General features: G+C 46.1%; 1 protein-coding gene across 3 annotated transcripts in view; it reads left to right on the top strand.

Annotated features, from left to right (window-relative positions):
• CCDC159 (coiled-coil domain containing 159) overlaps positions 1-17,138 on the top strand; it is a 29,373-nt gene that overhangs the window by 1,210 nt on the left and 11,025 nt on the right. Inside the window, exons 1-8 of one of the 3 annotated variants that reach the window (XM_081176889.1) lie at positions 5-150; positions 2,432-2,524; positions 4,865-4,907; positions 5,600-5,673; positions 7,564-7,645; positions 8,794-8,965; positions 10,211-10,278; positions 15,928-16,004. In XM_081176889.1, coding sequence (XP_081033015.1) covers positions 115-150; positions 2,432-2,524; positions 4,865-4,907; positions 5,600-5,673; positions 7,564-7,645; positions 8,794-8,965; positions 10,211-10,278; positions 15,928-16,004 — 645 coding nt within the window. In that variant the 5' untranslated portion in view covers positions 5-114. Of the gene's footprint in view, positions 1-4; positions 151-2,431; positions 2,525-4,864; positions 4,908-5,599; positions 5,674-7,563; positions 7,646-8,793; positions 8,966-10,210; positions 10,279-15,927; positions 16,005-17,138 lie in introns of those variants that run through there. The other 2 variants (XM_081176890.1, XM_081176891.1) reach the window with 2 other exon arrangements.

Here is a 17,138-nt window from a genome sequence, read left to right as displayed (position 1 = left end):
CGCCCCTTTGTTACACGCCGGGAGGCGGCGCGCGGGATCCCTCGGGCTGCGCTCAGGCAGCTCCTGTCTGCGCCCGGCAGGGCAAGTGGAGGGCGCTCGGGGCAGAGCCGCGCGATGGACTCGAGAGAGGAGGTGGCGTTGGCCACGACGGTAAAAGAGGGGGGGGGGATGATCCCCGTAGGTGGGGCGAGGCTGGGGGTGGGGTGGGAAAGAATAGCATCCGCCGGGGCAGGGTACCTGGGGGGCCAGAAGCGGCGCAGGATCCGGATTAAGGGGCGCTCTCCTCCCGGAGGTCTGAGCATTACGTCCATCCCAGGCACTCTGTCAGCCATGGAAGCTGCTGGTGGTTGGGAAAGTATCTTTTTGGGAAGGTACTTTCCAAAACATACACACAACAACAACAACAACACACAAACACACAAAAAAGAGTCCTTTTCGTTAGGGATAATTCAGATGGAAACAACAACACAAAAAACCAGAGTCCTTTTTGTTAGGGATAATTCCGATGGAAATTCCCAGGTTTAAAAAAAAAAGGCTATTTATGTATGCCACTTCACCCGTGTTTTGTTAGCCCCAAAATGGAAAACGAACAAGGTCCCAACTAAAGAAGAATGGCAACTTAAACTGATGGAATAGGCGCAGCTGGCTGTGAGTTAAACCACAGAGCCTAGGACTTGCCAATCAGAAGGTCGGAGGTTCAAATCCCCGCAACGGGGTGAGCTCCCGTTGCTCGGTCCCTGCTCCTGCCAACCCAGCAGTTAGAAAGCATGTCAAAGTGCAAGTAGATAAATAGGTACCACTCCGGCGGGAAGGTAAATGGCGTTTCCATGCACTGCTCTGGTTCGCTTTACTGCACCCGTGTTTTGTTAGCCCCAAAATGGGAAATGAGCAAGGTCCCAACTAAAGAAGAATGGCGACGTAAACTGATGGAAAAGGCGCCGCTGGCAGACTTAACTTATAGAATAAGAGGACAAGAAGAACATACGTCTAAAGAAGACTGGAAAATGTTTATTGAATATATGGGAAATAATTGTGTATGTTTGAAAACGTTGGCAGCATTAAGATAAGTTCAACAGTGTAAACAAGTTTTAATGGATGTAACAATGGATTACTGAATGGTTTCGTTTATGTAAAACATGCAGGGATCTATGGCGTGCAAATTGAAGCATGGATGGAGGAGAAAGGAAGCCACTGATATTTTAAGGTTGCTCAGATAAATATTCTAAAATAGAAAATAGAAAAACTTAATACAAATTATACACACACCCCAAAAAAAGGAATCTGCTTCTGGTTGGAAGAGGCGCCTGACCAAGGCAGCTGCTGCCTCCTTGCCTGTTTCAGGCGGTTTTAAGAAGCAAGTCTGAGGTCTCCCTTGCCTGAGTCTCTGCTTGACTCATGTTTTTGAGGGGAAAACCGCTGTTTAGTGATAAATCAGAGCAAATGGTGATCCGCCCCCTTTGGGAAACACTGTTCTAAACTATAATTGATAAAAATAACAGCAACTCACAGTGCATAAAACATCACAATGCACATCGAAAGCAAAGATACAACTTATACAATATAATAATAATGATGAATAATAATAATAATAATAATAATAATAATAATAATAATAAAAAATTGCCGTAGCTGCCTATTTATACTTAATTTCATGCACACGACCTCCACCCAGTCAGGCCTGTAGGCAAAAAGAGGAGGAATCTCTCAAATAGCTTAGTGGCATATTTCTTTCTCTGAATAAGCCTTTCTCTAAAATGATTGAAACTAATTCTCTTAAGCCCTTCTACTTGTACATATATTAAGATAACTGTGCAGGAGATTCTCTTCTCCAGACTTTGCACTGGCTGAAGCTGATGTTCAGTTGTAGGGTAAAGGTAAAGGGACCCCTTACCATTAGGTCCAGTCGTGGCCGACTCTGGGGTTGCGGCGCTCATCTTGCTTTATTGGCCGAGGGAGCCAGTGTACAGTTTCCGGGTCATGTGGCCAGCATGACTAAGCCACTTCTGGCAAACCAGAGCAGCGCACGGAAACGCCGTTTACCTTCCCGCCGGAGCAGTACCTATTTATCTACTTGCACTTTGACGTGCTTTCGAACTGCTAGGTTGGCAGGAGCTGGGATCGAGCAATGGGAGCTCACCCTGTCGCGGGGATTCGAACCACCGACCTAGGCAAGTCCTAGGCTCTGTGGTTTAACCCACAGTGCCACCCGCGTCCGTCTGATGTTCAGTTGTAGGCGCTGGGAATAGAAACTTGCAGCACCACCTAGTGGCAAGTTTTCACACCTCCAGTCCAGGGGCTTGGAAACCAAGAGACTGGGGCACTATAGGGACTCGCCGCTCAGGTCCCAGCGTTCTGCTGGTTATTGGTCTGGGCCTTCTTTCTCTGACCCTCCTGCCAAATCAAATGTAAACTCTGTCTCCTTCTCTCCCAGGAGCCATTGTTGATGCCAGTTTCCCAGAATGATATGTGCCGAAACCTCTCTCCCATCTGGTGCCTGTCTCGGGCAGGCAGCACGATGCCAATGGTAAGTGTCGTGGGTGGGCTACAAGACGGTGGCGGAAAGCGCTTGTGTTCTGCTAAAGGAAGGTCAGGAGGGGCAATCCTGGCTCCTTGGTGGGGGCTGCTTAAATAGAGAGCCTGCCAAAGCTACAAGTGACCCACAAGCCACAACTGTAGAATCATAGAATCATAGAATCATAGAGTTGGAAGAGACCACAAGGGCCATCGAGTCCAACCCCCTGCCAAGCAGGAAACACCATCAGAGCACTCCTGACATATGGTTGTCAAGCCTCTGCTTAAAGACCTCCAAAGAAGGAGACTCCACCATACTCCTTGGCAGCAAATTCCACTGTCGAACAGCTCTTACTGGCTTGAAGGTGACTTGAATTGCCAGTTTGGATTTTCTTGTTGCAGTCCTGGCATTGCAGGTGGGCAGGCAAGCCTGTTCTGGTTATCCCTAACACGTGTGTGAGGGGGAGGCAGGTTTGCACCCACGAAGCTGTACTGCCAACATTACTGGTGTTGGACATGTGGCGACAGGGGGGTGCTCAGTGACGGAGCTTCATTTAAATCAAGTCTTACTGATTTAAATCAAATTTTACTGACTAGTGATTTAAATCATGATTTAAATCAAATCCACCCTGCTATAAACCGTGGCATGCTCAGTCGCTATCCCTCTATGCGGCAGGGAGAAGCAGGATTGCACCCTCTAGCACTGCCTCTGACTTACAGAGGAGTCCATTCCACTGTTGAACGTTTCCTGAGGTTTAGGGGAAATCTCCTTTTTTGTAACTTGAAAGCATTGGTTTGCGTCCTGTCCTCCGAAGCAGGAGAAAACAAGCTTGCTCCATCTAGAAGGGATAGCTTATGCTTGTACAACCTATAAGATTTAGGCATCTATCCCATGAGGAACCCAATTCCTGACTGTCATAATGCTGTCATCGGCTCCTGTCTGGTCGCCCAGGAAAGTATCAAGACAAGGAAAAGTTTCTTACTGTCCTTTTTTATTTCAATCCTAACAGAGAGAGCCTATAGAACCCAGCCTCTTGGAAAATGGTGTTGTCTCAAATGAATCTCCACCCCATCCCCCGTCTCTCCTACTTCCTCATTCATCTCTTCTACGGGTGCTGCTACATGCCCTCGGTCTTTGAGCTCTTTGCTCTCTGACTTTTAAGGCTCCCTGGGTTCTGGGAGGTGGAGGATCTGGAATGCTTTCTAATGACAACGTGTCAGCCGAGTGTTGTTCTGGCTCTTCCATGATTTCCCAGCTTTCCCCCTCATCTGCCTCTAGGCTGTGACTTCCCTCAAAGCCCCTGTTGTAAATCTATACAGTGGTACCTCGGGTTACATACGCTTCAGGTTACAGACTCTGCTAACCCAGAAATAGTACCTCGGATTAAGAACTTTGCTTCAGGATGAGAACAGAATTTGTGCTCCAGCGGCAGCAGGAGGCCCCATTAGCTAAAGTGGTGCTTCAGGTTAAGACCAGTTTCAGGTTAAGAACAGACCTCCGGAACGAATTAAGTACTTAACCCGAGGTACCACTGTACTGTCTTCCACTTCCTCCTCCCTGGGAAGGTCAGGATGGGGAAGCGGTCTCCACTATTCCTCCTCTGCCCAGTCCCTGACATCAGCCCCTCTACAGAGCCCTCCTCCTCCTAACCCGGTGGTTTCGGTCGGTTGAGGTGGCGTGTATGGAACATCCTTTGCAAGTCTGGCGCATGGACATATTTTGTGCATTCCCATGATCTTTCTTCAGGGCCATAGCCCTTCCACGCAATCAGGTATTGCAACTTCTTTCTTCATATCCTGGAGTCTAGAATTTGTTCTACTTTGTACTCTTCCTCTCCTTCTACCATGGCGGGAGGCGAAGGTGCTTGTTTCCTGACACTGACTAGGTGGAGAATTGATGTTATACACAGCTGACCACACACAAGCTTTCCACTCATCGGGAATCTAGGATGCAGAAGGCTATTGACTGAGTAGAGAGGATATTCACACGGTCTCTTGCCTGATGATTTGCCGAATGTGCGGCTGTCAGAAGGGCAGAGCTAGACTGCCTGTGAATGTTGGGAGAGCGGGTTTAATGTATATAGTCCTATTCCCTCCACCCCACACGTTGCATATGAATGGAGGGATAACAACTGCACAACTTTTCAATCAGGAATCCTGTATAATAGAGGTACCTTTGCTGGCAGAACTTCAGAGAAAACCCTCTGCTCGCATTGGGTGTCAGGCCATCTGATTCCATCCCACAGGTCTCCACCAGGTTCTCTGGAGTTCTTGTGGACCATTGTTAAAGAGTTAGCTTATTGGAAGGAGGCAGATGGTGATTATTATTATTATTTTGCTCCTTTTTGTGCAGCACGCCCAGAGCCATCTTGAGATAGCTACTATGAAGCCAACTCGTAAGTGATATTCTTTGCCTTGTGACCTTGCAGAAACTTAGCTGACTGGTGATGGAGATAAATGTGGAAAGGCCAAGTGTCTCTCCTGCTTGGAGGTGATCTGGAAGGAAGCAGGGAAAACAGCAGAGCTGGACCAACACTTTCTGGTTTGCAGTCCAGGGCTCCAGCTGCAATGAGAATCGGGCTTCCGATGGAAGATAAAGAAGATAAAGTCCCTAACAGAGAAGAATGGCAGATTAAGTTGATGGATTATGCCAAAATGGCTAAAATGACCAGAAGAATCAGAAATCAGGAAGACAACATTTTTAATAAGGAGTGGGGGGGAATTTATAATATATCTTAAAAACCACTGTAAACAGCTAAAAATGTTAGTAAGATTGAAATAACACTTGTAGTTTAATGGTGAATTTTGGATACAATGGAGATGTAAAAGATCTGGATTATCATAAAAGATCCAGGAGAAAATGATTAACAATAGGACCCACAAAGGGGAGGAGGAAATTCCAGGAGATTCTTTGGATTCTTGGTTTTATGTTGTGTGTTGGGTATGTAAAATTTTAATCTGAAAAACCAGATAAATAATTTCGTATAAAAAAGAGAAAATTGGGCTTTCTGATCTTCAGCCTGAGCTTCAGATGTTGATTTCCACCGCTGGGTGTTTCTTATGCATAGCTGCTACCTTTCTCTTGCAGTAATGGTCCCAGAATCCCAGATGGTGAAAAACGAAGTGGATCTTATCAAAGCTCAGCTGTATGCTCAAACCAAGGTAAGGTCTTGGGCGGAGGTAAGGCTGTGGAAGATGCTCGTTTCTTATCCAGGTACATTTGGGAAAGCACTTAACCATTTAACCATTGGAGTTGGGAAGCTTTGGCTTAGTAGAAAGGGAAGGAGTCAGGCAATTGGTCCATAGAGCTTAGCATTGGCTACAGCAACAGGTAGATAATCTCTAGGGTTTCAGGAAAAGAACATTCCCAGCCCTGCTTGGAGACTTGGAAGAATTTAACCTGGAACCTTTCCCACATTATTGCAGCACAGTTAATATCGGAAATGTATCTAACATGGCCAACAGCTTGGACTACTGCAATGCGCTCTACGTGGGACTACCTTTGAATGTGACTCGGAAATTACAACTGATCCAGAATGTGGCAGCTAGACTGGGGACTGGGAGTGGCTGCTGAGACCATATAACACCGGTCCTGAAAGACCTACATTGGCTCCCAGTACGTTTCCAAGCACAATTCAAAGTGTTGGTGCTGACCTTTAAAGCCCTAAACAGCCTCGGCCCACCCAGTATATCTGAAGGAGCGTCTCCACCCTGATCATTCAACCCGGACACAGGTCCAGCTCCGAGGGCCTTCTGGCGGTTCCCTTACTGCGAGAAGTGAGATTACCTTCTCGGTAGTGGTGCCCGCCCTGTGGAACACCCTCCCATCAGATGTCAAGGATATAAACAACTATCTGGCTTTTAGAAGACATCTGAAGGCAGCCCTGTTTAGGGAAGTTTTTGATGTCTAATGTTTTGCAATTTTTTATGTGCTGTAAGCTGCCCAGAGTGGCTGGGGAAACCCAGCCAGATGGGTGGAACATAAATAATAATAATAATAATAATAATAATAATAATAATAATAATAATAATAATAATATGATGATGATGATGATAGTGGTAGTAGTAGTAGTTGTTACCAGATAACCTCCAGGAAGCTCACAGGCAGAGCATGAAGGCAAGAGCTCTCTCTCTGCTCTGTGGTGAAGTCAGGGACCTTGACTACAAGAGGACTGTGTCTTCATGCCAGTCATCCAGTGCTGCCTTCCAGTCTGCAGCCTCTGCTCTCCCCTGCGCTGGTACCCTAACACAGAGGAGAGAGACTTTCTGTTCCTCATCAGGCAATGGCATTACCACCTGCCTTGCCCCACCGAGCCTTTCCCAGACTATGACTTTGAGAACAGCAGCAGCAGCTGGGAAGAGAGGAGTTCATGGATATTTTTTTTAAAATAGTTTTATAAATTGTGCTTCTTTGTTTTTCAGTTTTATCCTTTTACATGTTTTTGTGGTACAGTGGTACCTCGGGTTAAGTATTTAATTCATTTCGGAGGTCTGTTCTTAACCTGAAACTGTTCTTAACCTGAAGCACCACTTTAGCTAATGGGGCCTCCTGCTGCCGCTGTCGCTGCGCCACAATTTCTGTTCTCAGCCTGAAGCAAAGTTCTTAACCTGAAGCATTAGTTCTGAGTTAGTGGAGTGTGTAACCTGAAGCGTATGTAATCTGAAGCGTATGTAACCCGAGGTACCACTGTATTTTATGCATTGTGATCTGCTGTTACTTCTATTAGATTGGTAATTCTTTATTGTGGTTGAACTGTTTAATTATTATTTGCTGGTGTTTAATTTTACTGTTTACTGTTAGATTACTGATGGATTGTTGAATGTTGCTTTGTTTGATATAAGTTGTTTATTCTAAAGTTATTGTGATTTTTATATCGGATCAGATTTATTTTTATTTTTTTTATTATGCTTTTGTGTCTTGGAAGCGGCCCAGAGTGGCTTGGGCAACCCAGCCAGATGGGTGGGGTATAAATGAAATATTACTACTACTGCTACTACACAAAGGCAGTGGCTGTGTGCATTAACCCTGTCTGTGCCATGTTTTCCTGCCAGGCTTTTCAGGCATTGAGCCACTCAATCACCTTGTTGGAGCAGGAGAGCAACCAGCAACAAGGTCGGATCAAGGAGCTGGAAGGTAAGGATTGTGGAGACTCCTAAGCACCAGCCAATCTGGAGCATGGCTTTAAAATGCATTGGTGCTGGTTACGGCTTTGCAGAATGTGGTCTGCTCAGTATTTAGTATAGCTCCAAAGGGGGCATCACTTACCTGTGCAAAGGAGGAATGATGATCACCTTTGGGGATTCCGTGTGTTCAGAATTCTCCATGGAGCCTGGTATCTTAATGTGTCTGGTCCTGATGGCTATGAAATTTCTGCAGGCCTTCTACAGAAACACCACAGAAGTGAACTGGATCGCAATATCCATTCATTTCAGTGTGACTCCATCTGGAAAAATTCCTAGTACGTTTTTCCTTAGGATCCCAAGTCTATCACGACTAAGACTTTGAATAATTGGAGGAAAGTAGCTTATTACAATGTCCCATCTTAATCGCAGGTCATGCTCTGTGTTCCAGTGTGTGCTAATGAGTTGGGTATTCTTCACAATTCTACGTAGCCAGTTGATACTGATTTTGCAAATTACCGTATTTCTGCTCTATAAGACGCACCAGACCATAAGACGCACCTAGTTTTTGGAGGAGGAAAACAAGAAAAAAAATATTCTGAATCTCAGAAGCCAGAACAGCAAGAGGGATCGCTGCACAGTGAAAGCAGCAATCCCTCTTGCTGTTCTGGCTTCTGGGATAGCTGTGCAGCCTGCATTCGCTCCATAAGACACACACACATTTCCCCTTACTTTTTAGGAGGGAAAAAGTGAGTCTTATAGAGCAAAAAATACAGTAATCACCCTGCTCTGTTAAAAGGAGAACCTGGAATACTGCACCATGGAAAGGCCAAATTCTTCTATTCTGCTTCCGTTCTACAAAGTGCTTTGTAGCCTCCTGAAGCCCACCCTGCTCAGCTCTCCTAGCAAGACCAATATATTTTTAAGTTTCTCTCCACAGCCATAAAGACAAGAAACCCAATAATTTAAAAAACGAAAGCCAAGAATGTTGGCAGGCTAAGTTCTGCACCTGATGCGAAACCCCACACTTGCGCAGGTCGATCAAAGGTGTGCTGAATACTTGCCGCCTCCTCAGATTAGTGGAGGCCATTTTGTCCTGCCTCTCCTTTGGTGGTCTTGGAAAGCTCTGCTCCAATGACTCCTTTGTCTCTTCCTGTCCAGAGGAGGTGCAGTTTTTTGCCCGCTCACCTCATGGGGCGATGTTTGATAGCCTCATCCAGAAAAGGATCCAGGATGTATGGAAAGTCATGACCAGAGAGGTTCAAGGACTCCATGGATCCATGATCGAGAAGGAAAGCTCCATGGAGAACCTGTCGCAAGAGGTCCTTGAGAGGTGGGAGAAAACACGGGCGAGAGAAGAGGGAAGGGGCTGTTAGGTGGAGTGTGAGGTCCTACTTCACAGGGCCTGCAAGACAGAGCTGTTCCACCAGGCCTTTGGCCAGGGCACAGCCTGACTCCCTCCCTCGGCAATCTTCGCGGAGCTCTGGCCCAATGGTTGCCAGTGGCTTGAATTAATTAATTTTATAATGAATGATTTTAGAATGTTGTTTATGCTGTACTTTTGTACTGTTTTATTGTTGTTAGCCGCCCTGAGCCCAGCTTTGGCTGGGGAGGGCGGGATATAAATAAAATTTATTATTATTATTATTATTATTACTCAGTGCAGTATCCAATGCATATCTGATCCTGGTCCGACTGCGCTGGCTGCCAATTAGTTTCCGGGCCCAATTCAAAGTGCTGGTTTTGACCTGTAAAGCCTTAAACGGCTCAGGATCACAATACCTCAAGGACTGCCTCTTTCCATATGAACCTACCTGGACCCCAATATCAACTTCTGAGGTCCTCCTTCGTGTGCCTCTTCCTTGAGAGGTGCGGAGGGTGGCAACACGAGAACAGGGCCTTTTCTGCAGTGGCTCCCCATCTGTGGAATGCTCTCCCCAGGGAAGTTCGCCTGGCACCTTCATTAGATACCTTTAGGCACCAGGCAAAAATGTTCCCTTTTAACCAGGCCTTTGGCAGACCAGACTGACATCCTATACCCTTTTAAAATGTGGCTCTTTTGGGGGGGTGGGGGTATTATTGGGTTATTGTTTTTATTTTGATTTTATAGATTGTGATCTTTTCTATGAACCACCCTGAGACCTCCAGGTATAGGGCGGTATATAAGGAAGTCTTGATCAAGGGCACCCCTGGGCTGGCTTGGGCCTCCATAGATCCACTGACACATCTAAGCAGGCTTAGGTGTCAGGTTGGAGTGAAAGGAGTTTGGTGGATGATCTTAATCCAGATGTAACCAAGGCAGTACTCTTTAGATGTTGGACTACAACTCTAGATATTGGACTACAACTCCCATAATTCTTGACTATGCCCATAGTGGCTGGAGCTGATGGGAGTTGTAGTCCCAGAACAAGTGCCATGCACCATGTTGGAGACCTTCAACAGACCAAACTGGAGTGACAGTGTGCTGGAAGAGAGTGTTGCTCTCTTACTTTCTCAGTTAGTCTTCATTACTGTGTTTTGACGTTCTCCCTTCTTTCTTTTCTCCCCCCCTCCCCACCCACCTTTGCTCAACCTGCAGCAAGAAGTTCCTTTGCGAGGAGCTGGAAGCTGTGCAGGGTGAACTGCGGCGCATTCATCAGAAACTGAGTATGTAGCTGCTCCGCTCATTTTCCTTGTGTCCTTTGCAGCACCCGGAGCATTCCCCCTCTCCTACATGCAGTGGGTGCCTCTCCAGCCATGTTGGAAGGAATTCGGCAATTGCTGATCACTCTGCTCATTCTGCCAATCAAAGTCAGCTTGTCAGGTGAAACAATCGCCCCTCTCCTCCTTCCCTCCTAGGTTTCAAAAATAAAATGAGTTGGCTTAATACACACACACACACACACGGAACTAACCCGTTCCGGTACTTCCGGGTTTTGGCGCATCCGTAACCCGAAAACGCGCAACCTGAAGCATCTGTAACCCGAGGTATGACTGTGTGTGTGTGTGTGTGTGTGTGTGTCTCTCAGAGAAATAGAAGCTTGGAAACTGGAGCTAACCCATTCACACATCACTAGCACTGCTAAAAAGGGTAAAATAAATTAAGCAGGGGTCCCATTTGTAAAGGAAAAAAAAGGGTTCTTTACTTCCTGTTACAGTCAAACCTCGGTTGCCGAAAGGCTCCGTTTTGGAACGTTTCGGCTCCCGAATGCCGAAAACCCAGACGTAAACGCTCTGGATTTCAAACTTTTTTGGAAGCTGAACGTCTGACTCAGCTTCTGCTTGTGTGCAGGAAGCTCCTGCAACGAATTGGAAGCCGTGCCTTGGTTGTCAAATGTTTTGGAAGCCAATCGGGCTTCTGGAACGGACTGTGTTCGACAGCCAAGGTTTGACTGTGCTTTATATTTAATGAACGAATAAATAAATATTTGCAAGGATGGCTTTGGATTCTGACTCTGGATGGTGAGAGGAGGTTTTCCAGGTTAACCTTGTGCAGCAGAGAGAGAGAGAGAGGGAACACGCAGAAGGAAGGAGAGTAGCTTACGTGTTTAGTGGGACAGCACACAGTGTATTTGCCTTGACTATCTGTTAGTCTCAACCATGGGTAGGCAAACTAAGGCCCTGGGGCTGGATCCTGCCCAATTGCCTTCTAAATCCGGCCCATGGACGGTCCAGGAATCAGCGTGTTTTTACATGAGTAGAATGTGTCCTTTTATTTAAAATGCATCTCTGGGTTATTTATGGGGCATAGGAATTCGTTCATATATTTTTTTCAAAATACAGTCTGGCCCCCCACAAGGTCTGAGGGACAGTGGACCAGCCCGCTGCTGAAAAAGTTTGCTGACCCCTGGAACCCTGCACTCTGCTGACTGGAGCCATGCAAGGTTGCTTATACCCAACACGCTCAATACAAGAGCCAGTTGGGAAATGATATATAATGAATTGAAAAAAATGTTTAAAAGTACCTTTCCAAAAACCCAGAGTCCACTCTGTTGGGGATAATTCAGAGGGAAATTCCCAGGTGTCAAAAAAGACTATTAATGTATGCCACTACTGTGCCCTGTGTTTTGCCAGCCCCAAAATGGAAAACAAGCGAGGTCCCAACTAAAGAAGAATGGCAACTTAAACTGATGGAATATGTGCAGCTTGCAGATTTTACATATAGAATAAGAGAGCAAGAAGAATATATGTTTAAAGAAGACTGGGAAATGTTTTCTGAATATATGGGTGAAAATTGTGTACATTTGAAAACGTTGGCAGCATTAAGATAAATTCAACAGTGTAAATAAGTTTTGATGGATGTAACAATGGATTACTGAATGGTTTAGTTCGTGTAAAATATGCAGGGATGTAGGGTATGCAAAATGAACCACGGAAAGAGAAGAAGGGATGTCATTGATTTAAGGTTGTTTAAATGAATATTTTGAAATGTAAATGAGAAAATTTTATTTTATACACACACGTGGGTGGCACTGTGGGTTAAACCACAGAGCCTAGGACTTGCCGATCAGAAGGTTGGCAGTTCGAATCCCCGCGACAGGGTGAGCTCCCGTTGCTCAGTCCCAGCTCCTGCCAACCTAGCAGTTCGAAAGTACGTCAAAGTGAAGTAGATAAATAGGTACCACTCCGGCGGGAAGGTAAACGGCGTTTCCGTGCACTGCTCTGGTTCGCCAGAATTTGAGCAGGTGGCAAATGTGAATGGCTTTGGACTCAAGCATAACGCTGTCTGCTGGGCCACCTGGTTTATACCTTCAGGGTATATAGAGGGGAAAGGTCTTTGCCCTCCCACTCAACTAGGGTAATAGAATTAAAATCTCCCAAGTCCACATGTCTTCATTCAGTTGGCATCAGCTAGTCCAACTCTCCCTCCTACAACTGAATATTTTATAGACTTAAAAGCTTTCTCTGGACCTTTTGCAACCTTTGCTTTAAAAATCTTGGAGGAAGGAGACTTTCCCAGCCTCCCAAAGCGACTTGTTCTATCGCTGAGCTGCTCCTGTTAATTAGAAAGATTTCCTTTAATTTAACACTCTTGCTTAATCTCGTCTCGTCCTCAGCGGTGAACTCTCTCATTCGCTTGTCTTCCATTTGATTTTGTAACATCAGCAGCTGACCTTTGAAGTGTGGTTTTTAAATTAATTGTTCCCCTTGCAGCAGGTTCCCCGTCCCCCCAGTTCTACATATCTCAGGTTTGCTTAGGAGAATTGTGACCAATGTTGAGACCGCAGATATGGAAACTCTTGGCACTGCCTCCCTTCCGCCTTCAAGTCAGGATCCACTAGGGCAAGGGTACCTGTGGCCCAGCAGATTTTGAGATCCAGCTCAACTTCAGCCCCAGCCAGTGGTCAAGGAGAGTGGGAGTTGGCTGTGTCCCAAATATTTGCTATTAGGCCTAAGGAAGGTTGCAGTAGCAGCATAATCACCCTACCAAAGGGGTGTCGGGGGGGGGTCATTAAGATGTGGGTCCCCCACAGCATGTTAGAACAAATTCAATCCTGGATCTGAAAAGGCCGTTATTTTATTTTTTTAAATTATTTTTGCATTTTCAATTTTACAACGAATAACAACAAAAAATAAACAAAATACAAACATCATTTTCCCTTTGACTTCCCTCCCCCCTTTTTTATAGGTCCTTATGTTTTAATTTTCATTCTGCATCACTTCACTAACTCAAAATGTTACAAGTCCTTATTCATACTTCAAATTTTAATACAAGTTTTCTGTCAAACCTACTAATAAATGTCGTTGTTTACAATAAAAAAATACCTTCCAGTAGCACCTTAGAGACCAACTAAGTTTGTTATTGGTATGAGCTTTTGTGTGCATGCACACTTCTTCAGATACCAATAACTATTTACAATAGTTTTTCAAATACATTATATACCTCCCCCATTCTTGATTAAAGTTTGATTCTTCCTGACTCCTAATTCTTCCTGTAAGATTTGCCAAGTCAGCATAGTTCGCTAATTTTATCTGCCACTCTTCCTTGGTTGGAACTGTATTTCCTAAGTCTGAGGATTGCTGTTAAACCACCAGTGACTTTAACAAAGGGGGAAACTGTGTTGGTGCTGGCATGATTTGAATGACACAAATCCCATGTTGTCTACCAGGTTCTTGTATATGTGTGTAAAGATTCAGGCAGGCCTTGCTATAGCTGTTCTGCTTTCTAGAGAAGGGCTAAGCTAGGGACCGGCGGGCAGGAATTTTGGGAATTCTGAGGAAGTGGTGTGGGGAGCCCATCCCAAAATGGCTGCCACCTCTAAAAGCAGGAAAAGATACAAGGATGCAAAACGATGTCGCCCCACCACCGGGGGGGGGGGGGGAGAGACCTACGTCAACTGCCACCACCATCTTCACATTCGCTCTCGGAGAGGAGCTGTGGTTTTGTGTTTTTGTTTTTTTTTCAAATTTATACGTTTTATTAGTTTTATGATCAATTTATCATTTCAAAATTTGACTTCCTTCCCCCTCTTTCTGCGGTTCCTTAAATTTATTTTTTAAAATACCTTCTGCATATCCAAATTCATTTAACTTGCTCATTTAATTATCTACTGTAAATATCTGCGCTTATAAAACTGCAGGTTATTACAATAATCCTGCTAATGTTTTTATCTGTTTACAATTTATCTGTAAATATTCAATCAACCATTTCCATTCTTTGATAAAAAGTTAGTTATCTTGATTTCTGGTAAGTGATTTCTGCATATTCCAGAAGTTTTTGTATCCATTCTTCCTTTGCTGGGACTTCTTCCTTCTTTCCATTCTTGCTGATGTAGATTTCTATACAATTTAGGTACTTCTGTCCCTATAATTCCCAAAATAAAAGCTTCTGTGTGTGTGTGTTTTTTAAATAAAAGGTACCGTATTTTTCGCTCTATAACACGCACCCGACCATAACACGCACGTAGTTTTTAGAGGAGGAAAATCCGTAGGCATGCCACCCATAGGCATTCCCACCATAACACGCACAGACATTTCCCCTTACTTTTTAGGAGGAAAAAAGTGAGTGTTATGGTGCAAAAAATATGGTATTTTGAACATCTTTTTCAATTCCATCGTATATCATTTGCACCTCTCTTTGCCCCTCTCCCCAGTTCCGAATGAACGGGAAGATGAGTGTCCAATCCCAGAATCCAATGAAATGTGGACATGTTTAACAGGGAAAGTTTGGTGCAGGAGAGGCCAAGCCAATGCAAGCAGGAGCTGAGAGCCAGCAACCTCTTGTGCATCGTTGAATTTGAAGGGGTTATTTGCTGAGACCTTTGGCGGACACCATAGGAGGCATTGACGGGCACATTGGTGACCCTCTGGGCTAAGCGCACTCCACCCCTTTGCATCTAGTAGAGCGCAAGCAAGGGGTCCTTGCTGCACCAGACTCCAGAAACCTTCAGGCCTCTACTCCCAGCTGAGGGTCTCAGCTGTAGCTGTTGCGTGGCCAGTCCGCTCCTCCCCTAGGTGGAAGTAATGACACAATTATTAAGGTTAATGGGCTAAAAAAGGCCACAACTTTATTGGTTACAGGTGATGAGCGGTATTGGCTTAGGCATTGGTTCTAACCGACTATATCCGACTTCAGCCCGTCCACTTGAAGTCCGGGAAGGGTTAACCACCAGTACGGGGAGTCCTGCTGATGCACATCAACTAGGAACTCCCCCAGGGTCACCGTTAGGGGGCGTGCCTTAGGCCCTCACCTCCCTAGGCTTCGGACAGGGCCACGCCCCCTAGAATCCTTTAACAGACTGCTCTTCAATATGTGGGGCAGGTGATGGTGCTACCTCCCCTCTTCCATCTACAGAACTATACCAATGCCTAACCACCAATCCCAGAAAGTTGTGACAATTTGCTACGAGGTAGGTGAAAACCAAGTGGCTGGTGCCAATTTGCCAAGTGGAAAAAAATCCTACCAGGCCCCTCAACAGCGACCAACCAAGTCCATAACAAGGTCAAAGAATGAAAAACCTTATAGGGCGGGAGGGTGGGAAACCAGAATAGCTGATGAGCAACAAAGAGGGAGATTCCCGGCCGCATCCTGCCTTTATAGAGCAGGCCACGCCCCCTGCCTTTATAGAGCAGGCCACGCCCCCTGAACCAGCTGATTGGCCGGCCAGGGGGTGACATGGCCAGGAATCCCACCAATCGTGCGTGTGGTGGGGCCGTGAAGCCCGCAACCCCAGCTCCTTCTTAGGGTGGAAGTGGCTTTTACAAGGTCTAGCTGGCAGAAGGAGGGCGTGTGTGCACAGTTCCTGGGCAAGAAACAGAAAGGTTGAAATGCAGAGGGGGAAATCTTGACCCAATGCGTTTGGACTCTTACTGTAGAGGACCAGGAGGATGATATAACCAGGAACATGGCCAGAATTAAGAAAATGCAGGCGAATCAGCTGAAGTGCACCAAAGTGAGTAGCTTCTCTTGGCTCAGTTCTCTGAGATTTCCAGCGTCAAGAGGTGGGTGTGTTTGTGGGACCTCTGCATGGAGACGGTGTTGTTTGTTGCACAAGTCTGTATCAAAGGAAGCAACACCCCATTGCCTTCAGCTGTAGATTAATGGGTTGTGTTCAACTAACTTGCTCGGGGCAGACTCAAAGAAATTAACGGCTTCGCTTGACATAGATCATTAATTTCAATAGGTCATCTGTGAGATAGTGTCTGAGGCTAAGAGGCCACCTGGGGTTCTCAGGATCTTAGAGACCCAAAGATGGAGATCTCTTGACTCAGATGAATAGGAGCTGAATAGGAAAACAGAAAAGCGCCGGCTCCTTTGATGGGGGACGAAGTGTGTGTTGTATAGATCACACAACACTTGTGTCCTGTTTGATGTGTGGCCATGGATCCAGGCCATGGATCTTGTGGCAATAAGCTTGAGAAATTCATTCTCCTCCTTGGAGCTTCTCTTCTTTGGTGATCACTTGTAGCTGAGTGAGATTGCCTTCCATAAACACGGTTCTAACAGTGAGTCCGTAAGTGACGGTGGAGGCCAATTCTGGATCCAGACGTCCTTCCACAGTGGGGACATAGGTTTCCAGACGGGAGTTGATCATGGTGAGGGTTTGCCAAGCATGCCTTCCTCTTAGCACGTTTCTCCCTTTCATCCTGAGTTTGAGCGTCTTTGTGCTGGTCCCGGGGGTAAGGTACCGTGGCTGGGATTCCTCTGTTTCATCCTCCGAATCGGAATCCCAGGCCATCACACCATCCCCCCTCCCAGCCCCCCCCTCAACCGAGGGTCCGGACCCGGCTTGCCGGGGTACGTCGCATGGAACTCTCGGAGGCAGGCAGGTGCGTGGACGTTGGCCGCTGGTTCCCAGGAACGGTCCTCCGGTCCGTACCCCTTCCAGTCAATGAGATACTGTAGCTTTCCCCTGCGGTATCGGGAGTCCAGGATGCGTTCCACCTCGTACTCAGGCTCTCCCCGAACCAACACTGGCTGCGGTTGGGGACGGTTCGGGTGGAACTCGTCGGGTGGGGCCACAGGACTCAAAAGGGACCTGTGGAAGACCGGGTGAACCTTCAGGGTTGCGGGTAACCGGAGACGG

Source organism: Podarcis bocagei, assembly GCF_964188305.1.
Source record: "Podarcis bocagei genome assembly, chromosome: 17".
In the NCBI taxonomy this organism is placed as follows: domain Eukaryota; kingdom Metazoa; phylum Chordata; class Lepidosauria; order Squamata; family Lacertidae; genus Podarcis; species Podarcis bocagei.
This window is presented reverse-complemented; position numbering and strand designations above follow the sequence as displayed.